General features: G+C 38.4%; 1 protein-coding gene across 3 annotated transcripts in view; it reads right to left on the reverse strand.

Annotated features, from left to right (window-relative positions):
* scaf4a (SR-related CTD-associated factor 4a) overlaps positions 1 to 23,505 on the reverse strand; it is an 85,327-nt gene that overhangs the window by 16,337 nt on the left and 45,485 nt on the right. For all 3 annotated transcript variants that reach the window (XM_060833511.1, XM_060833510.1, XM_060833509.1), the window contains exons 3-18: positions 22,907 to 22,951; positions 22,617 to 22,778; positions 20,799 to 20,931; positions 19,551 to 19,690; positions 16,687 to 16,836; positions 16,420 to 16,517; positions 15,975 to 16,095; positions 12,740 to 12,910; positions 12,565 to 12,656; positions 11,302 to 11,492; positions 10,857 to 10,957; positions 9,988 to 10,101; positions 9,320 to 9,476; positions 7,166 to 7,281; positions 5,614 to 5,776; positions 2,846 to 2,944 (exon numbers count right to left, since the gene is read on the reverse strand). In XM_060833511.1, coding sequence (XP_060689494.1) covers positions 2,846 to 2,944; positions 5,614 to 5,776; positions 7,166 to 7,281; positions 9,320 to 9,476; positions 9,988 to 10,101; positions 10,857 to 10,957; positions 11,302 to 11,492; positions 12,565 to 12,656; positions 12,740 to 12,910; positions 15,975 to 16,095; positions 16,420 to 16,517; positions 16,687 to 16,836; positions 19,551 to 19,690; positions 20,799 to 20,931; positions 22,617 to 22,778; positions 22,907 to 22,951 — 2,053 coding nt within the window. The remainder of the gene's footprint in view (positions 1 to 2,845; positions 2,945 to 5,613; positions 5,777 to 7,165; positions 7,282 to 9,319; positions 9,477 to 9,987; positions 10,102 to 10,856; positions 10,958 to 11,301; positions 11,493 to 12,564; positions 12,657 to 12,739; positions 12,911 to 15,974; positions 16,096 to 16,419; positions 16,518 to 16,686; positions 16,837 to 19,550; positions 19,691 to 20,798; positions 20,932 to 22,616; positions 22,779 to 22,906; positions 22,952 to 23,505) is intronic.

Here is a 23,505-nt window from a genome sequence, read left to right on the forward strand (position 1 = left end):
CAGCCCGCCACTTTTTGTATCATCTGTGAACTTATGGATCAACTCTTCTACATTCGAGTCCAATCATTAATATAAACTAAAATCAGCAAGAGCCCAATATTGACCCCTGTGGGACCCCACTGGACACATACTTTCAGTTGGAAAAACACCCCACAACCATCACCCTCTGTTTTTTGCCACCCAGCCAACTGTGCATCTAATTTGCCAAATTTCCTTGGAATAATTGAATAAGTGAAGTCTATTCTCCTCGGAACACAGGAGGTTTAAAGGTAACTTAAGAGGTTTCCAAAATGTTGAGAAGTTTCAAGTAGAATGACGAGAAGGTAATCCCTCCAACAAAATGTCAAACAATCTAAGGTCAGTCAAAATTCACGAGCAAGAGATCTCCAGGAGATAAGAAAAATATTTTTCAGAGTTGTTGGGATATGAGAATGCTCTAATTGAAAATGTTGTGCAAGTCGATTCCATAAATAATTCTAAAAGGCAATTGCACATGGACTTAAAGGTGAGAAACATTAGGGTTATGAGAGAGATGGGACAAATTACAACCGATTGCTGAAAAAGGGAGCATAGGTACATTTTGGATCAAAGTGCTATCCTTTTAGCTGCATAATCTATATTTTCTACATTCCTTCATTGTTGCGTCCAAATTTTAAGATACAGACATTACTGCCATTAGGGGTCTACCTCATGCTCTTGTGGGGACTTTGGACACAAGCACTTTCCTTGAACAATGAAGTCCTAAGGCAGAAAAGGTGAAGATCCTTTTAACACTGTGGCCTTTACATTTGGCACAGCAACACAATGGTGATTTTAAAAATGCTTTAAAATATCCTGTCGCTGTAGTTCCTTTCAATTTGTTTATAATCAGCTTTTTGAAAAATAATTAACTGACTAACCAGTCATCAAAAGCCTAGTTTTTGTAATTCAACTACATACTGCCAATTCAGCAGTACGCAGACTGAAGGAAACTGCAAAATTAATGACAATTATTATTCAAAATCTGCAACTTTGCACTGTACTCATGCATTCCTAACCTTGTACTCGTGTATTCCTATAATTGAGTACGTGATATTAAAATGTAATTCTAATTCAAATATTATTTAAATAATGTGATCACAAGGGTATAATTGCTCAGGCAAAGCAGGTGCAGAGTGTACATTGCTGCTTTTTACATTAGTTTTACACACCAAGCTCAAGCCTAGGAATATGATAACACCATGAACCTAACTACAAAATCTGTTTCAAATGGCATATACATCAGCCATAGTAGCAGCATGCACGTGTTAAGTGACTAGACTGTCATAAGATCAAGTACATTACGTTCTGAATTTATTTAGACACCTCTCATTCTGTAGCACCAGTCTAGTCTTTTAGTATATTGTTTTCTTATGCTGATTAAGCTCAAGAGATCTTTTTTCATATATATTTTAAAACTTCTTTAAAGGGATTTTAAAATTCCCAAATTACAACTTCCATTAAAATTTTGAAATATGCTCTAAAATCCAAAGCATCCTCAACTTTGAGGAAATAATTAAAATGGCCACAGTCTTCACTGGTTTAACTAATTCCCGTACACTGCTTACTAGTCTCCACAGTCAAACTGATTACAAAAGGAAGCCAACCAAGTCCCAGACCAACTTGCCATTGTGGATTGACGCGGCTGGATCTTCTGCAAATTTCCTCTGATTAGAGCACAATACGCACTCCTTTTATCTTAATGGAAGCAGGCAATACATATAGACTCTGTTTTAAAATAGTGTATTCAATATTTGGGTGATCGAAGTTCACCTCTATATACGGAGAAAAGGAATTGTGTGGTTTACTTTACCAAATTCCTTTCATAACTGTATGCCTGATTGAACCTTTAACAGCAGCTGAAAATTTTTCATTTCATTCTCATTTTTAAGTCCAGGCAAATTTTAACTAGCAAAATAATACCAAAAATATTGACTGACGATTTTTACAGCACTCAATATGTTACTTGAAAAGTGCCATAATGTTTAAAAAGACAAAGAAGAAAACTATTGAAAAGAAACATTCCTTACATAACAGCCTGCCAGCACTTCTGAATCACAGAATCCCTACAGTGCACATACAGGCCATCTGGCCCACTGAACCTCCACAGTTTCGCCAAACAGCATCCAACCCAAACACAATCCATAACCCCATAATTCACCTAATTTGCACATCACTGGGCACTATGGGACAATTTAGTAAAGCCAATCGACTTTACCTGCACATCTTTGGACTGTGGGAGGAAATCAGAGCACCAGGAGGAAACCCACGCAGACACCAGGAGAATGTACAAACTTCATACAGCCAGTCACCCAAGACCGGAATCAAACCCGGTTCCCTGGATTTGTGAGGCAGCAGTGCTAACCACTGTGCTAAATGCCACACAGTGCTTTTCTAACTTAAGAAAATTCCTCCTGATGCCGATTGTGTGTTAATTTTTTTCTCATGTCGTGCAGTCTGCTGGTTGCTGACATGAGGTAGGCTTATCTAAGAACTACGTTATGCCTCAAAAATCTCTTCAAAAAGCTAATCTTGCGATATTTTTCCTCAAAAGGAAACCTTCCAAATGGAAAGCAAATTAACTTAAACATTTACATGGCATTAAACACAGCAGATGCTCAAGATCTGAAATAAAAATAGAAAATGCTGAAAGCACTCAGCAAGTTCAAGACAGAAACAGTTATTGTTTCAGGTTGAAAATGGCAGACTATGTAAATCCAGAATTATTTATTATTTACATTCACATTTAGGTATTTACTGAACAACAGATATTTCAATCTGTTTGAAGCCACAAAGTTATGAAATTAAATTCAAGAAGGCGACTAACCAGGAAGATGGGAAGACTCGCATGTTGGAATGTTCGTTCCTGAACTCCCAATGGGCATTGCAGAACTCAGTGGAGGAATAGGCCCTGGTGGAAGATAACCTGAAATAATAGAACATTTACAGGATCAAAATAGGTTCTTTGCATAATAAGCCGGAAATGGTTTACTTAATGATGATTGTCAAGTCCAAAACGTGTTCACTTTTTCTAACCTAATTTATATTTCTCAGGATGTATTACAATGTATTGGCAATACTGCCACAAATAATTGAAAGACACATTTTAATGTTTAATTAGTTTTATTAAGCATGTTTCACATGTTCTTTTATAAGCCTAGAAACTTAGTAGCAAAGTACTTACTAAGCTAAATTAAAGGTATTTTCTCCACAAGCTAAACAATGAGCAATGAGTAAACCTGTCTAGGTAAATAAAAAACCTTCATCACTGTTAGAAAGTACTGATTTCCATTTATGAATGGAGGGAGATAAAAGGGGGACAAAGTTTTGGCGAACATACAAGAGCATAGAATGGCAGATTAAATGGCTCTCTCTCATAGTGTTGCATTCTCTGATTTCTACAAGGGTCTCGACTTTATGAAAATTGAAAGCTGTGAAGAATTTTGTACAAACATAAACCTGAAATACTGAAAGATGGTTAAATGCTTTTTGTTCAAGTTAAGCAAAATATTGACATATTAACTAGCACGATGTATTCTTTATACTTGGATAATTTTGTAATGATGATCTGTTTGAATTAAGAAAGCCCACCAAATAACTGTACTTTAAAAAAATTAAATGTGAAGGTAATGGTATTGAGTAGTGATGTTGATCCACCAATCCAATGGTCAAGAACTCAAGTCAGAAAATAGAACATTGCATTACATTTTGGATTTTGGTTTTATTATTCATGCTCCTTTGGGGCCTCAAACAAGGTGTGCGTGTGCTTGCGTGCGTCTGGATTTGACACCTCTTGCGGTGGCAAGGGAAGATGCTGGGAGGGAAAGTAGGTTGGTGGGAAGCATGGACCTAACAAGGGAGTCACAGATGGAATGGTCTCTGCGAACGTAGATAGAGATGGGGAGGGAAATATATATCCAGACTCCCTTGGTCCTCTCCTTTCACCCCACTAATCTCCTGATTCAGTGCACTATCCTCTGCCTTTCTGCCACCTACAATCAGACCCCACCACCAGAGGTATACTTCCCTCCCCAATACTACCAGCATTCCACAGAGACCATTCCTTTTGTGATTTTGTTGTTAGGTCCATGTCCCCCACCAACCCACCTTCCACTTCCGACATCCTCCTTTACTGCCCACACCTCCCACCTCCGAACTATTACCCCCATCTGCATCTATTGCCTTCCCACCTACCTTTCCTCCATTCTCCTATTTATCTCTCTACCCACTTTCACCATCCCCTCTATCACACCCTTCATGAAGGGCTTATGCCCGAAACACCGAGTCCTGTTCCTCAGATGCTGCCTGACCTGTGGTGGTTTCCAGCGCCACACCTTTTGACAACAATCAGAACTGGTTAACAACATTGAAGAAAACAAGTTAATAATTAAATAGTTGATTCTCTAAAACTAGCTTGGAGCAAAGATGGAACCAAGATGTAATAAAAATTCATCGAATTTGGTTTATTTTCTCAGATAGGTTATATTTTGAAAGACAGGTCAGTGAGAACATTCATATTGGTAGAAAAAGGACAACTTTTTTTTAAGAAATGGTGAGAAACTATTAAATGTTGATGCACTGAGGGGGCTTTGAGTGCCCTTATACACTAGTTTCTTTCCAGGAATAGCAAACAGTGGGAAAGCAAATGGTAGGTTAACTTGTTCCAATGTGCAGAAGTTTGGTGAGACATCTGAAAACCACAAATAGCTTTGTCACCATACCCAAGACAGGATGTACAACCATCAACGGGGTACACGATGAAGGCTCACTAGCCTAAATTCTGAGACGGAGAGAACTTGAGATGAATTAGCTCCTACTGTTGTTAGGAGGAGAGTGATCTCACAAATATACAAAATTCTGAGGGCTTGATAGAGTACAAGCTGACAGACCATTTACTTGAACTGCAGAGACTATAATTAGGCAGAATAGTTTCTGAATAAAGGGACAGGCATATCAGCCTAAACCAAGGATAAATTTCTGTATTCAAACTGAGAATACGACAGCATTCGCTACCTCAAGAATTCTCAATCTTTGCATTAACTGAGTCAAGCCTAAGATCAATAATTTTTTTTGCATGCTAAAGAAGTCAAAGGAAATGAGAAGAAGGTGAGAACAAGATTTCAAGATCCAAAAGTAGATATAATCCTACGTAAAAAGTCACACAACACCAGGTTATAGTCCAACAGGTTTATTTGAAATCACAAACTTTTGGAGCACTGCTCATTTTTTTAAATGTAGCAGTGCTCCGAAAGCTTGCGATTTCAAATAAACCTATTGGATGATAACCTGGTGTTGTGAGAGTTCTAACTTTTCCCACCCCAATCCAACATTGGCATCTCCACGTCATAACCCCACTGGATGGTGAAACTATTTTAAGTGACCAAGTAATCACTTAGCCCACTTCCACTGCTACTTTTTCTGTTTTATTCTGCAGATAGCAAAATATTGCACAGTAAGCATTCCAAAAAAATCAGTATTAGTTGCAGATATATTTTCCTAAAGCTACTGCTTTGTCATGTCAAATGGAAATATTTTCTGGAATTGCAATTGCTAACACATTATGACACAAATGAAAAGTCCTGTGAAGTAACATACCAGGCGGTGGCTGAACTGGATTGAAACCAGGACGCATAAAGGGAGGTGGTGGTGGTGGAGGTGGAGGTGGTGGCACTCCAGGATTGAAAGTAGGTGGTGGAATTGTTGAAAAGTTTGGTGGATGGAGCCTACTAACAGCTGGAATTGGTTGAACCCCAGGTATCTGCAAGTACAAATTTTATAGTAATCATCTTTTCATTGAATATTTGGCTGCAAAATGCAGTGAAGGCAGTGATCTAAAAGATGAATATCAATATCTTAAATTTTTCTGTCTTCAAACAAAACTTTAAGTAAATGCTAACCTTCAACTTGTTCACATAAGAATGAGTATAACTCAAATGTATTTCAAATTAACAAAAGGCCTTTTACTATCAGATAACTTACATTCAAGTGAATTGGTTTAATTGATTTTACATACATTTACTGAGCCAGTATTACTGTGGTACAAATAATGAGAGATAATCCGACATTTTCTAAAACTGGGTACACGATAGCAAATACAATGCAATCTGGTTAAATATCGAGTAATTCGAAACAAAGAACGAAAGAACTATGGGTAAAAGGATGAACTGTTGGTACTGAGCAAAATTAAAGTTCATAATAAATAACTGCTGATTTTTTTTTAATATAGAAAACATCAAGACACTTTCTACAGAGGGTTAGAATGTTGGGACAGAATATATGTTTTCAAGAATAAATTCAGATTATTAAAACATGGAATTCTTGAAAGGAAATAAGGCTTGCTCAGTGTTCCAGAGTTCACAGAACTGCCAGGAATTAAAAGGCAAATAGAGGGTGAGGTGCACAAAATGCAGGCCGTGTTGGTGCATATCATATTGAACTTTACCAAACAAATTTTCTAGGGGTATTTTTGATTTTTCGAGGGCACTAAAACAAACTAGTGTGAAGCATTGTTGTAAGATGATACTCTGAACACAACATACTGAATGTGAATTCTGAAGAGCCGTACTGGACCTGTAATATTAACTCAAACGAGTTTTGAAAAGATCTGTAGCTCAGGTTGAGATCCTGGATGTAAGTTTGCTCTCTGAGCCAGAAGGTTCATTTTCAGACATATTAACTCTGTTTTTCCTTCTCAACAGGTACTGCCAGACCTACTGAGTTTCCACAGCATTTGTTTTATGTTCCAGATTTCCAGCATCTGCAGTATTTTGCTCTTATTACAATGAACTGAATCAGTATCTCACCCTGATGACCAGGGCTTCATGAAAGGACATGGAGTGCTTCTCTTCAGCAAACATATTTTGAAGTGATATGCAGCAACTAGTCAAATGTACCATAAACAATGCAACAACTGGCACTGTTCTTGAGGAAAAGCCTGCACTAAACCAGGTGCTATACCAGTTATATTATCTGACATAGATATATAAAGATGCAAGAGGAGACTCACTTCAGTCATAACTTGGTACATTGCAATTACGGTAACATAATATACTACGCATTCTGCTCATACAAAGTCGATTCTTCACTCTGATAACATTGTGGATCATTTAATTTATTTGATAAATATAATTCACTTTTTCATTCTTACCTGTGCAGGCATTGGCAAAGACGTTTGAGGCATTTCTTCTGGTTGTGTCACAGCAGTGTTACCATTTTCAGCTGTATCAACAACTGCTGGTGATGCCTTTGTAATAGTCTTCCATTCTAATTCATAAAGAATACAACAAGTTAAACAGCAAAAACTGGCCACGTGGCTGTTCAGGTTTGCTCTGCTACTCAGGTTCATAGCTGATCTTCTAGCTCAACCTCACCGTACTATACCAAAAGAAAGTATCAATGTCTTTAATATGCTCACTGAGCCGTTACTATATTCCCAAGATTCACAAACATTTGAGTGAATTTCTTAACTTCAGTTTGAATGATCAGCACATTTCAGAGTCTGTGACCTCTTGCTCTAGATTCCCTTGTCAGCAGGAACATTCTCACCTTCCACAGTGTCAAGCCCATAAGGAATTTTAAATTTCAATGCAAATGCCTTCGTGGGAGCACCCCTAGGAAGCCCAGTTATTACCTCAAGGAAGTATGGTGAGCTGTCTTTCTGAGCCACGGCAGACTCTAGTGTAGATATATTTACATGGTTTAAGGGAGGGAACTCCATTCCTGATGAAGGGCTTTTGCCTGAAACGTCTATATTGTCCTGCTCCTTAAATGCTGCCTCATCTGCTGTACTTTTCCAGCACCACACTCTCGGTTCTAATCTCCAGCATCTGCAGAATTTACTTTCACCTATTTCCAAGATTTATACTTTAGTAGGGAATTTGCTGGTGGTGTCTCCATGCACCACTGCCCTTGTGCTTCTGGGTAGTAGGTCATGGTTTAGGAGGTACTGGTAAAGGAGCCTTGACAAGTTACTTCAGTGAATAATATCCACCACCATGCACCAGTGACAGAGAGTCAATGCTTAAGGTGGCAACTTGGATGCTTATCAACCATGTTACTTTGTCTTAGATGACATTGGGCTGCATGCATTCAGTCAAATGGAGAGTATTCCAACAGACTTCTGCCTTGCAGATGGTGTACTGGCTTTGGGGAGCATTAATGGACTTAAACAGGATGAATACTATGGCCATACTTATTTACAGCATATATTACTGGCTAGGACGAGGGAAGCAAATGCCAAGTTTGTAGACAACGTAAAAATAGGTGAGAAGGCAAGTGGTGAGGATGACTTAGTGCAAAGGGATACAAACTGAGTTGGGAAGACAAACTGAATTTTGGCCTTTATTTCAAAGGGAATGAAATATAAAATTAGGTAAGTCTTGTTAAAACTACACAAAACACGAGTGAGACAGCATAAAGAATACTGTGAACAGTTTTGGTCCCCTTACCTAAGGAGAGATAGCATCATAGAGCTATACAACATGGAAACAGATCCTCTGGTCCAACTCGCCCATGCTGACCAGATATCCTAAATTAATGTTGTGGTTCTAGCCAGGGAACGAAACGTTTGCAGCAAAAATTTCCAGCTCGGCGAACAGAACCACAACAACGGACACCCGAGCTACAAATCTTCAACCAGACTTTATCCTAAATTAATCTAGTCCCATTTGCCAACATTTGGCCCATCTCCCTCTAAACCCTTCCTATTCATAAAACCATCCAGATGCCTTTTAAATGTTGTAATTGTCCCAACCTCCAGCACTTCCTCTGGTAGCTCTTTCCAGACATTTACACGCAGAGGGTGGTACAAGTTCTGTAGGTTGAGCCTGTACAGTTTGGAATTCAGAAGACTGAGAGGTGACCACATTGAAATATGTTACATGCTTAGTGGGACTGACCGGGTCAATGTGAAGAGGTTGTGTCCCCTTGAGAGAGATTTAGGGTCTGAGACCAACATCTCAGCACAAGGGGTCACCCAGTTGGACAGAGCAAAAAGGTATTTCTTCTGAGGATAGTAAATCTGTGAATTTTTTTATCTCAGAGGGATGTTTATGCTGGGTCATTAAGATAGACAGATCTTTTTTTAATTAGTAATGAATCAAGAGTCGGAGGAAAAGGCAGCAAAGTAGTTGAGAGTTATCAGATCAGCCATGATCTCACTGAGTGGTGGAGCTTATTCAATAGGCTGAATGGTTTAGTTCATACACCTTCTGGTCTACCACCACAGAGTTTTTAAAAAAACACCATATCGTCAAGAGATTTAAGGAACAGACCAAAATGTGTTAGTGCTGCCAATGCTTACCTGGACAAAGTGTTTCATTGTCTAGCATTCCTCCTTCACACAAACGATCCAGTTCTTCTGGCTTAACTTTGTCCCAAGGAATGTAAGTTACTCCAAGCTCCACATCCCAAAACTGTTTGTATTCAGTTTTCATTCCCTTGTTTAAGGCCCAGGCAATCTGAAAAACAAATAACCTTATTTGATACACATAAAGCTAGGCCCAAAAGCAGTTTCTTGATTTGTCACATTAGACAAGTTATAGCATCCAATTTCTCTCTCACAAAGGTTACCTTTATTTCATAAAGTAACCCTGACTAGCGTGCTAATATTTCTTCTGCACAAACATTTGAAAGACTATTTCAGGCACAAGCAATAATACAGACAAAACAGGATGGCACTGGGTTTCTCAGTAATTCTTCAAAATGGATAGACATTCCCAGAGCGCAGTATTAAATTCTATAATTCAATAAACAAGTGTAATTACAAGTAACATATCTGTGTTAAAAAAAGGAAATTTATTTCAATTTTTATTCTAATTGTTGTAACCTAACAGTAAATTTGTTTATAGGAGGAGCACAACATAAAAATAGGTAATTAAGTTTGGTGATTGGAAAGCCAGCTGTATAGTCTGGTGCATAGAGAAGGAAAAAATCAATTTCCTAAAACTCAGCACCCCTTACAGGACATACCTTTATATACTTTTGATTGACCTTGAATGTCCCTCTGCTAAGCTTCTGTAAGGCTCTGTATGCATCTTGTCGATGAACCATCACAATGTAAGCACATCCTCTTGGAGGAATCATCTACAATGGAACACAAAATAGATCACAGAATCACAAATTAAGAACCAGAATAAGTAACACAAAATCAAATTAAATATACACGTTCTGATGACAGGTCAAACACCTGAAATATTCATTGCTCTTTTCTCCCCTATATGCGCTGCTTGACCTATTGCACATTTCCAGCATTTTCTCCTTTTGTAACAATTTCCATGTATGTTGTGCTCCAAGGTGACAGGATGTCATACTGGGATGGGCTCTTCATCTGGCAGAGTAGCCCTGACTTGAGAGCACCTGCCACATTTGGAGTGCCATAAAACGAAGACACGATGTTTGGAATGAAATTAGCTCAGAATAAACACATAAGCTAATTATCAACATTTTGAAACTTTAAAATGCCCTTAAAATGCTCATTGGTATCCAATCCTTTGTTGCACAGCTGTCAGTAACTTTTTCAATTCACACAAACGAATTACAATGAATGCAGCACTAAGTGTTTAATCAAAACAGGCTAACCAAGAAATATTTTGGGCACACTTAACATTCAAACATACCTATTTCCAATAGGACTATATACTGAAATTAAGAGGAAAAGTCATGGTTGAATTTCAGACTCTTCCCCTCACCGATAGGTACTGAAGTAAACTGGGTGCTCAACATTCTGAATATCTCAACTCTGGACAACAATGACACTTACACAACAAGCTACACTAACTTGACAAATATTTAATCCAATGTCACAAAACAATTTTTAACTAGGGATAAAATATACTCACATTCAAAGATTCGATTTGGCCAAATTCTTCCAGAAGATTTGCAACATCCTGCTGCGTTGCTCTCTTGTCTAATTGTCCTATCCAGAGGGTTGTGCTGCAAACTGTAAACATGATGTTGAAAATATTAAGCTCAGGATGCTTAACATACTTAGTAATAGATTTTGGGGTAAAGGAATGGAGTAGGAATCTCAGATTTATGGGTTAGAGGACTCTTCCAATCAGGAAACGAGAGTAAATTCTTTAGGCAAAGAATTTTGTTGAATGAGCAGTTTGTCATCTTTACAATTTTTAAAATATTTCCATCATAAAATTACATACACAACATTTATTTTGCTGTTAATGGGACAATGCCAATTCTAAATAATTATGGTCATGCCAAAATGCTCCTTCAAAAATAGGACATATTCTAATAGGATATGATGGATTCTAGATTCTAACTACCTACCGCTAACAATTTTAGATTTAATTGGTGGCAGTCCTTTTTGACGGCGTTCTCTCTCCTTCTCTCTTTCACGTCGCTCTTGAGATCGCGAACGAGGAGAGTGTCTGCGTCTTTCTCTGGATCGTGATCGAGAACGCTTGTGTCTTGACCTTCTTGACCTAGATCCAGACCGAGAACGTCTTCGCTTTGGTGATCTGTGGAAAGTATACAATTTAGATATTCAGGAAATGAAATACTTTTTTTGGAATTAATGAAATGCACTACCATCACATCATCTAACAACTTTATAACAGTCTGTACTTTTTAAGTACAAACTAATTTAGCAGTTCCCTAGTTAATCTAATTTAACTTTCTACAGTCATATTTGCTGTCTTTAGGTGCATAAACCGTGATCTCCTGCTCTATATCTCTCAGAGCCAACGAATGCATCCAGCAGCAATACTAGGAACCCACCAACAGTGAAGTTCAATGTAATAACAATTTCTTTCATTCAGATATCTAATATGAAGTAAATTAATTTGTAACTTCACAGATTACATCTCTCTAAATAATCTGGAAATTACCTTTTAAGATATGCTATTATCACTTCCAAGTTTCATTACTGTTCCGCTCAACTGACATACTGTCAAGTATGAAAATGTTAGTGAATAACCAAACTTTCTCAACTTGTAAAGTCCACAAGTTTGGAACAAATGACTTGAACATGTGACTGTTTGTTGAAAAGTTGCAGTTCCTACCTATAGTAAGTTTTTATTTACCTGCACTTTTCAGACTGGTCAGTGGGTTGGGTTGGTGGGCAGAATCTTGGGCATCCAGAGGCTTGCAAGGCATGCAGAGGGCTGGAGAATGCGTTTTATTTGTGGATTCCAATAGTTAGAGGCAGCAGGGTTAGCGGAGTAACTAAACACTGCAGTGTAAGGGGAGCACAATAAAATTACCCCAGGTAGAGGGGCAGGGGATATAGATAGTATGGGATGGATAGATCGTAAGGATATGAATAACATGCGAGGAATTGCTTAGGAGAGGTAGATGGGATGACAGAGTGAGATAAGTAGGTTAATTTGATCAGAAATGTTCTGCAGATCATTGTTGATTCAACAGTGATTATCAAGGATACAATGAATCAACTATGAGGTGAGGGGAAAATAAATAAGAAATTATACATATAAAACCAACAGCCTACTTTTAGTAAACTCGAACCTATGATGCTTCATGTAAGCATTCAGATTGTAAGTAATTCATGCACAGTATTCTCGTGTTGCTAACCTTGATCCAGACCGAGTGCGTGATCTTCTAGTTTCAACACTACGACGTTTTGCTTCTCGTGTATCAGATTTTTCAATCTCCATATCTACTTCCTTAAAATCAAAGGATTACGCTCATTAGATTACGATCTACAAAAGAGGTCACACATTACAAAATATATTATGTGATAGCTTACTTGCTGCTGCTGCTGTTGTGATGGTGGTGGTTCACTTGGAGTATGGTAGTCTTGCTGAAAAACAGGCTGTATAGGTGGTGCTGGAGGCATGGTAGGCTGTGGCATAGCTGCATATGGATGAACAGGAACCATCCCAAATGTTGGTAATTGTCCATTGGGAGGTGGGGGCACCTGAAATAAATTAGTATTTCTAAATATTAACAAGAAAGAAAGAAAAATATTCTGAAAGAAACACTTTGCAATAAAAGAAAATTCGAACATTAGATTCAACAGTGTAATCTTGTGATGATCGATGCAGAGATGTGCATGGGAGAAGCAAGATAAACAGTGAGGAAAATTTTAAAAATGGAAAAGGCTCCATAGTTGGAGCCTACAATCTCTTCTCACTCCAATGTACCCATGAGGACAGATCAGGCCCCAGTGAATTGGGCAGGAAGACTAAAAGATAGGACAGTTGATAGTCAGTGACAGATGCTCAATGAGATACTCATCGCTCACAACTCAAATATATTCCAGAAAGGAAGATGAGAGGAGGAATAAACATCCATGGCTAAGTAAATTAAAGATAAAGAAAGACAACACTCGGCAGACCACACTGCAAAGGTGGGAGAAAAATGGCATAAAAAGGCAAAAGGGTAAATGATGGAAGAAAACTAGCTCAAAATTTTATAATTTATAGCAAAAGCTTATGAGTACATAGAAGAGAAGACAGTGGCAAAAGTGAACATTGGTTGCTTGGAGAATGAGTCTGAGGAATGAATAGCGGGGAGCACTGAAATGGCAGAGTCACTAAATGGATAACAGTATTTGGCTTGGTGCATTCTATAGTGTAGTAGTTATATTCCCCCATGGCAATTAAGTTTGCTTTTCAAATTAATTGCTGTCCAGTTAAATTATGTGAGAACTACTACCATGACAGCTTTATCAACCTCAGTAATCAGGTTGCAAATTCACCTGCACCTCCACACACATCATTTACTGTATCCGTTGCACCCGATCTGGTCTCCTCTACATTGGGGAGACAGGCCACCTACATGCAGAACGTTTCAGGGAACACCTCTGGGACACCCGGACCAACCAACCCAACTGCTCTGTGGCTGAACACTTTAACTCCCCCTCTCCCTCCGCCAAGGACATGCAGGTCCTTGGCCTCCTCCATCGCCAGACCCTGACCACACGATGCCTGGAGGAAGAGCGCCTCATCTTCCGCCTAGGAACCTTGCAACCACACGGGATGAATGTAGATTTCTCCAGCTTCCTCATTCCCCCTCCCCCCACTTTATCTCAGTCCCAACTCCCGGATTCAGCACCGCCCTCTTGACCTGCAATCTTCTTCCCAACCTCTCCGCCCCCATCCCCTCTCCGGCCTATCACCCTCACCCACACCTCCTTCCACCTATTGCATTCCCAGCGCCCCTCCCCCAAATTCCCTCCCCCCTACCCTTTATCTCAGCCTGTTTGGCACACCAGCCTCATTCCTGCAGAAGGGCTTATGCCCGAAACATCAATTCTCCTGCTCCTCGGATGCTGCCTGAGCTGCTGTGTTTTTCCAGCACCACATTTTACAACACTGGTCTCCAGCATCTGCAGTCCTCACTTTCTCCTCAGTAATCAGGTTTCCTGTCTTGCAAATACTTGCACCAGACCCATACCACTCATATACGATATAACAGAATAAAATCACTACATCACCATAGCATGCCCATCGACATCAAATTGCTCAACCCAACACCCACGTGCCTCAAAACTAAAAGACCTTTTCAGTTTATTTGAATTGATTTATTCCTGTCAAGTGTACATGGAGATACAGTGAGAAGTGTTGCTGTATGTGCTTCATAGGCAGATCATACTATACAAGTGTATCAGGGTAACAGAACAGAATTACAGCTGCCATGAAGGTGCAAAGAGACAGATTAACATTAACCTTAAAGAGGTTCATTCTGAAGTCTGAAAACATCAGGGAAGAAGCTGTTCTTGAATCTGTTTGTACATGTATGCAAGCTTTTACATCTTCTGCCCAATGGAAGAGGGTGGAAGAGAGTTTAATCAGGGTGGGAAAGTTGCCTGTGTTCCCTTTGCATCAGGAAGTATAGATGAAGTCGATGGATGGGAGGCTGATGTGTGAGATAGACTGGGCTGCATTCACAACTCTGGTGGTTTCTTGCAGTCTTGTGAACAGTAGTTGCCATACTACACTGCGATGGACCTAGAAAGGATGCTTTCTATGGGTGCATCTATAAAAGTGTGTAAGAGTCTTATCAACAGACGATCACTGAAGTCCCTCAATGATCTCCATTCAAACTTGATGACTGATGCTTGGAAAAATTTAGTCTGCTCTCAAACATCTGCAAAATGATGAAAGGTGTTGTCAATAATGCTGACAATAATCTGTTCGCAACTGCTTAGCTTGGGTTCCACCAGGTCCACTCAGCTGCTGACTTTATTACTGTCTTCGTTCAAACATTCAGAAAAGACCTGAACTCAAAAGGTGCAGTAAGAGTGACAGCCGACGACATTACGGCAGCATTTGAATATATAGCATCATAGACCCCCAGCAAAACTGGTGTCAATGGGACTTATGAGGAAAACTCTTTATTGCTGGAGTTATACTGAGACAAAAGTAGGTAACTGATCGAGGTCAATCCCTTGAATAGTAGCCCAGCCAATGAAACTCACATCAAATGAAAAAAGTAACTACAACATAGCAAATAGATGTTATGTAAACTCCATAGTATTAAAGGATTTAATCTTCCTTGTGAACAGTGCAGAAATCTATAAGTGCCTGAGAATGATCATGGTAGACGCTGTCAACTTACCCACTAGGCAAATTAAAGCAACTTCATAATACGATCGTAAGGTTGTTAAATAAACACACCCCACTAATGAAAACCTGAAAGAAGTTGAAGGTTGAGTTGGAAAGTTTGGCCTGGACAAGTGACTTCAATACTGGTTATATGACTTGCTTTGTTGTTATTATATAAAAGGAGAGACACTGAAAATGTGGGTTTTGGTCAGATGAGAGCTCATGAACATGGAGCTATATATAGGTTAAAACAGGGAAAACCTACAAGTTAGTATATCTATTCTGGCTAGTGCAATCCAAATTTCAATCAGTATCACATCTAATATTCACCATAAGTGTACAACCTATACAATGTGCAAATATTTGACTGGCAAATATCATTCCACATTTCGGACAGGCTGCACAGAAATGAAGTCTTTTGCATTTTCTAACCTGCTGTTGCAATGTCTCCTGCTGGAGTCCCATCAAGGTCTGTTGAAATTGTTCCATATTTGGCAGTCGAATTCCAAGCTGCTGATACATAGGTGGCTGTATACCTTCTCCAGAGTAGCCACTAACATTAAAGAGATAAAATATTTCAAAAATTTGTTCAAATTAGCACATTCAAATGTGCATTTGATATACCCACAAAGAATGCAAAGGCAATATAACTAACATTCCACAAACTAAAGAATCTTACATATTTTCCCCCCCAAAGCTGCCATCATTAATACTAATTTCGTAAAACAACTGCAGTGACGAGTGAAACTTCAATTCCAATTTTTAATTATCAAATTTTGGAAAATAACACATTTTTGACACAAGGACAAAGTAACCTTTAAGCAGGATTATCACTAAGAACTTAATTGCTTCAGTCCAGTAGGTTTGCAGCACTTACAATGAAGTCTGAGCAGGTGGTGGACTGGATTCTTCTTCCTTCTTCACATCATCAACCTGGTCTGGTTCATCATCATAATCAAAGCGGTCAAGCAATTTCTGCAGTAAAATTGACATGAACAATTCATCAACTCACTGAGCTACCAGTATCACAATCTTATCAACTACTAAACTGAAGAATATGAGGGACTGTGAATTAAGTTGGCAAGTATTAATGTGCACTAACACAAACTTCCGATTTGTAATATTATTGACTGCTTCTGCATACCTTATCAAAGGCAGCCTTTTGCTCTGGAGGCTGTGTACTCTGTGGCTTCAACTGAGCTGTTAAGGCTTCCACCTGGGACATGATGCTATTGTCTACAACTGGTGACTGTGGCTTTGGAGCCTGCTGGAAGTTCTGTAATATTTGTTGTATCTGATGTAAAAAAATGAAATCTAGTATAATTATGAACCATTAAAAAGAAATTCAGAATTAGCACTTCAGATCTCAAAAAATGAGATCAATTTATATCTGAAGGAACAGTAATATATTTATGTAATATTAGCAACTTTTAAAAAAAATTTCCATAGAACATAGTCATAGAGATGTACAGCATGGAAACAGACCCTTCAGTCCAACGCTTCCATGCCGACCAGATATCCCAACCCAATCTAGTCCCACCTGCCAGCACCCGGCCCATACCCCTCCAAATCCTTTTTATTCATATGCCCATTCAAATGCCTCTTAAATGTTGTAATTGCACCAGCCTCAGATTTTCATTAGATGTTCCCATATCCGGACAATTTTTTTAAAAAAGTGTCAAATATCTCAGTTTTCACTTTCCCCCTTTTTTGGTCAATTAGAAACAAGGAGGGAGAAAATCTGAGAAAGATTTTGTCCTTTTCTTTTCCGTTAACACCCACTGCACTGCAGACTATTTTGGGCAATCGAACCATATCTCTGCCCCACCATCTAAAGTTAGCATTTTAATGCCAGTGGCTTCAATGCTGATGATGCCTCTGAAACCATGAAACAGGATTGCTAACTTTGATAGAACAACTGTCATCACTTTACCTTACATCATAATCTGTCCCTCCCCAGAGTTCATCTAATGATTGCTGAACACTGCAAGTATCATGAGGCCCAACCTAACCATAATTTTTCAAAATCTGATCACCATACTAAAGTGCTACAAAATGTTAGGCTTTCTAAGATGGTTACATCTTCCACTGTCTCCTTTAATTCAGGCTAAAATGGAGTAGCTTGGAGATGTGATCTCATACTAAGTCTGCCCTGCAACAAACTCATCCTGCTCGTTATCAAGAAAGAAACTCAACAAAACTCATTGAATTGTGCAAATTTTAACACCTTTAAACAAAGACAGCAACATGCTTTGCTGCATGCAGACTTTCAAAGTCAGAAATTTGGGGAAGAACGCCATTGCTAAAAGACTAATGATTAATGTGGAAAGAAAAATTAGAGTACAAGAAAAAGCTAGCAAGAAATTTTAAAACATTACTAAAAGTTTCTACAGACATTTAATAACAAGATGACAAAGTGAATGGTGGTGCTATAAAAATGAATATGGGGGAACTAAGGAAAAATAAGGAGCTCATTATAAATTAACAGATAATTTGCACAACAGAAGATACAGTAACACCCCACAAATACTGGAGATAAGGAAATGGAATGGAATTAACTCAAGAAAATTTGCAAATTGGTACTGGGAGAAACTGTTTGGAGATACAAGCTGACAAGTTCTTAAAAGTGGTTGAATGAGATACTTTTCCAAGATTCAGGGAAGGTTCCATTAGATTTGAATATAGTCAATGTAACTCCTTTATTCAAAAATGAAAGGAGACAAAAAGCTGGAAACTAAAAACAAGCTAGCTTAATGCTTATAACAGGGGAGATGTGATAAGTTATTATTTAAGACTAATAACAAGGCACTTGGATAAGTTCAAGGTATATGGGCAAATCAACATGCTTTTGTGAAAAGAAAAATCATGCTCAACTAATTTCCTGGAGTTCTTCGAAGAACTAACGTGCTGAGGATCAAGGCAAATCAGTGGCTGCACAGTATTAAATCTCGAATAGTTATTTGATAAACTGCCATATCAAGAGGCTACAGTGGCAAATAAAACCTCATGGTGTGCAGTGAATATTGTAAAGGCAGAAATGTGGCTAGTTAACAGGAAACAGTAAGCATAACTTTGCTGTTTTCTGTTTGGCAAGATGCAATGAGTGATGAACTATACTTCATGTTTCATAGAAATGATCAGATGAAGAGACTAAAGAACTGGTTGCTAAATTTGCTGACAACACAAACATAGGTAAATTAATTTGCGAAGAGCACATAAGGAGATCACAAAGAGATGTGCATAGGTTAAGTGAGTTGGCAAAGATCTGGCAAATTGATGACAAGATGGGAAAATCTGAAATTGTCCATTCCAAGAAAAATTTAAACAAAAAGAAAATGAGGCTTTGTTTCAGTTGTACAGGACATTCGTGACACCACGTCTGGAATACTGTCTACAGCATAGGGTGTAAATACATGAGCAGTTCAGTGAAGGTTTACTAGTCTAACGTATGGAGAAAAAAACCCGGATACACTGGACTTGTGTGTGCTGCGGTGTGGATGTTGGATTTGACAAAAACGTAGGATCTTGAGGGATCTTAACAAGGTGAATGTGGAACAGGTTTTTCCTCTTGTAGGAGAACCTAGATTGAGAGATTATTGTTTATTAATAATGTGCCATCTGTTTAAGACAAGTTGAGAAAGCCTCTGGCGACTCTCGGGTCTTATAGTCTTCACAAGCTTCTCCTTCTCAAATAGGGAATCTGTCCTCACCAGCGCTATCCTTGAGGGTACAAGTGGCCTAATCCTGCCGGTAATTTTCATATTGTTATACCAAGCAAAACAAAAGAACAATTGTGGGCAAATCACTAAGGATAAGAAGCCTCTATCTTCCAAATGACGGGATTTAAACTGTACCTGTTTCTTCCTAATCCACAACAACATGCATCAATTTCTATATGCAGTGGCAATACACAAAGTATCAATCTCTTCTTGAGTAAAGTGCTGATACAGCCATTGGCATTACTATATTGCTTCGAACTCAAACAACGCGTACCAGTTTAAATTTTACCTGTGCTCCTTGTGTCGATTGAAAAAGCTGTGCTACGGCTACAAATGCATCAGAGTTGGGTAGTTGCTGCTGTATCGCAGACAAAGAATCAGATGTAATCGGAGGAGCTTGTGCAGGTGTAGGAGGAGCAACAGGGGGACCTAGGAATAATAAAAATACACTCAGATACCACAATCCTATTTCTCTGCAGCATTTACTTAATGCCTCGATGCAGACTTCAGAAATGCAACGATTATCCCAAGATCTTGATCTAGGCATGAACATTAAACTTTACATTAAAACATTAATATCCCATTTTTCCACTAACTCAGTGCTCTGATTAAGGTGCTGAGTAGCTGCACAGACCATGGAGTTCCCAGATTTAATCCTCAATCAATGCCTCAGTCAGCAGATATCAAGGAGCATACTTTAGCCATCGCATAGGTAAAGGGAAATAATGCCTGATCATTTTTTATTCGGTGACTGAAGAATTTGCGCTAATGTGAAAACCTGCTCATAAACCAAACAGGTATTACAGAAGAAACATTCCAAAATCCAATAGTTTTCTGAAATTCAAGTGCAAGGATCAGAAGTTGAATAAATATCACTTGAGCAAAGCGCCAAAGCTATCAGCCCTGTTGGAATTCCTTCAGTTGAGTTACAAAACAGGCTCAATAAAGATTGGTTTCTGGAGCTGTAGCTTACTATGTACCTTGACAGTAGTTCTAATGAAAACCTATTGAGCAGAGAAAAAAAAGTCTCCCTCTATTTGTTTTCCTAGCACTTTTAGTTTTTATTCTAGTATTCTAGCATTCAATGTCCTCCTCCCGATTGGAACTTTTGATGTTGCGTACCAAATGTAAAATGTTACTCTTATATTACAATACCAATAACAATGGAAGAAGTTGCTCAAGCAGCTCCACTTATAGTACACCATTCTCCATTAACAAAACGTATACTTGGTTTAGTGCATTAAGTAGCACTGGTACATGGAACAAATTATGTGCGTAGCTGTTATACTCATGGCAAGTTGAAAAGTGTTGCCAACTGCTGAATGCCAAGCTTTCAGTCCTAATGGATTTCATATCTAATGACCAACTTAAGAATTGAAAAAAATCTCTTTGCATGAGGTTTGTTCATTCAAGTACCAAACAATCTGCAGGGCAGTCAAATAACCAACCTGTTATGAAATGAACAGTTCATGCTCCAATAAACGCTCATTACTTTTCTTTTTAAAAATTAACAATGCAACACAAAAATTATACTTACTAGTATTGTTATCAGTACTTTCCAGTGCAGGTGGAACTGATGTTGCAGTTGCCATATCTAATAATGGCTGTATAACTTCAATCTTGAAAACACAGTTCTTTTGCCAAAGGTTCAGCACACGAACTATCTTGCTCTGTTTAAATACAAACAAATAACGATTCTTTAGATAGATGCATTCGTTCATGTCATTCAGCTCTAAGTCACGATTTAACAATGTGGCTTTCTGCTCTTCATATATTTTCACTAGATGGCATTCACTGCCCCATTGATGGTATCATACCAACTCAAAACTTCCTCATCTGCTAACCAAGTAATTTTGATTCTGGGTGAAAACATGGATAATACAATGGAATAGTGAATGGCAGGTGCTGCTCACCTCATTACAGCCTTGGTTCAAACACAGACAAAAGAGCTATATTCCAAACAGAAGGCAAAAATGACAGCCCTTGACAACATGGCTGCATTTGACAGACCGTGGCATCAAGGAATCCTAGCAAAACTAAAATCAATGAGAATCAGGGATGGGAGACAGTCTCCGCTGGTTATTGTTATATCTGTCACAAAGGAGTTCCTCAGGTTAGTCTCCAAGGCATAACCATCTTCAGTTGCTTCATCAGTAACCTTGCCTCCATCAAAAAATCAGAGGCAAGAATGCTGGCTCATATTTGCAGAACATCCAGCACTATTTGCAAGTGCTAAAGATCTGAAACAGTCTATGTTCAATCACAGAAAGACCTGGACAACATTTAGGCTTGGACTTCAGTGGCAAGTAACATTTGCACCACTTAAGTGCCAAGGGATAACCATCACACTCTGACATTTGAAGGCATGCTATCACCGAATTCCCCAGTAGCAATATCCTGTGGGGGGGGGTTACCATTGACCAGAAATTGAACTGGTCCAGTCATCTAAACATCATGACTACAAGAGCAGATCAGGGGCCGCTAAGTGCTCAGTAATTTATTTTAACTCCTCAAAGCCTGTCTATCCATCTACAAGGTACAAATCAGTGTGTGATGAAATATTTTCCACTTGCCGTGAAGTACACTGCTCCGACAATACTCAAAAAGCTTGCCAACATCCAGGTTGAAGAGGCCTGCTTGAATGGTATCCCACCTAATATCTAAAACATCCATTCCCTTCACTATGACAACAGTGTGCATTATTTACAAGATGTACTGCAGTACCTCCTTTGACAACAGCATCCAAAACCATAAACTCATCACCTCAAAAGGACACTGACGGTGGATGCATGGCATCCACGGTCGCACACCATCCGGACTTGGAAACCTATCTCTTTTCTTTCACTGTTACTGGGTCAAAACCCTCAATACACACTTCGCTAAAGCACTGAGTGCGCATCTATTCACCATAAACTGTAGCAGTTCAAGAGGCAGTTCACCATGTTCTCTAGAGTAATTAAGGATGGATAATAAATACTGACTTAGTCAGTGACATACACATCCCCAGAACAAACAAAAATAAATGTCAATATAAAATAAAAACACATGCACAGTTTGAACTGTGCAACAATATTCATTTACTATTTCCCTGTAATGGCACATCGTCTGTCTTTTTCTAATTTAATTAGTTCATTTTGATACAATTCAAACTTCAGAAACAAGGTCTCTGACTGCATTAATACAATATGGCTCCAACAATCATGGCATTAAAATTTTACCGATCCATCATTAATGTTTTACTGAAACATTAGCAGTGAATCATAACTTGGAGAATTTCATTTCCAGAAAACTCAAAATCCTTCCCAAAGGTAATACATTCCAGTACATCAATCTGCTGCCTATTCAATGTCCTTACCTTCTCATCAGATGGACATTTATACAAATACTGGAATGTCGCAGTAATATTTTTGCTGAACCGCGGCCCAAATACATCTTTTTCTGCTCCAAATTGATGACGGGATTGACGCACGATAGAGTCGACCACATACAATCCTGGAACTTTAAATTCTGGTTTGCACTATAAAATTATTGTTTAAAAGGGAGAATTAGTAAATTATTAAAAGAACCTTCGTAAAGAAAATTCGTAAATGTTACTACAACTTAACTATTCAACTTCCAAGAAAAACACTTGAACAAATTGCTCACCTTTTTGATAAACTTCTCTACAATCTGCACAACATGCTTGTAAAGCTGAAAAATGACATAATGCACAGTAATTTATTACAACTGAAATTTTTGACTCAAATCACAATTATCCTTTGGTAATTATAAATATGTTGAAATGCACAGTATCATTTGGAACTAAGTGCAATACAATGGTCTTACAAAGCCTTTAAATTCACGTGGAAAGTAGATTTGAATTTTCCATAGATGGGAAATATCTCGTGAAGTTTTTAATCTTATCTTTTGTATGTTTTACTCTACATTTTTCTTTAAAGACAGAAAACAACGTGTGCCTAAATTATCTAAGCAGAACAAAATTAGTACATCCTACAGTTTGGAAAAGTCAAATTTCATTTTCAATTTTTTAGAAAAATGACATGATCGCATTGAACATAATATTGAACAGCAATATAACAAAATATATCGCAAAGAGAGAGAATGCTATCTTAGTTCCATCCTCCTGGAAAAAACTATCACCCAATTCACTAATTCAAAATCCTGATTATGTAGTCTTTGGCCCTCTATATACAACATTTCTGCAGCTCCCGATTTGCTCAGCTTTGTGCCCACATCCATTTTTA

The sequence above is a fragment of the Hemiscyllium ocellatum genome, chromosome 12, assembly GCF_020745735.1.
Source record: "Hemiscyllium ocellatum isolate sHemOce1 chromosome 12, sHemOce1.pat.X.cur, whole genome shotgun sequence".
NCBI lineage: Eukaryota > Metazoa > Chordata > Chondrichthyes > Orectolobiformes > Hemiscylliidae > Hemiscyllium > Hemiscyllium ocellatum.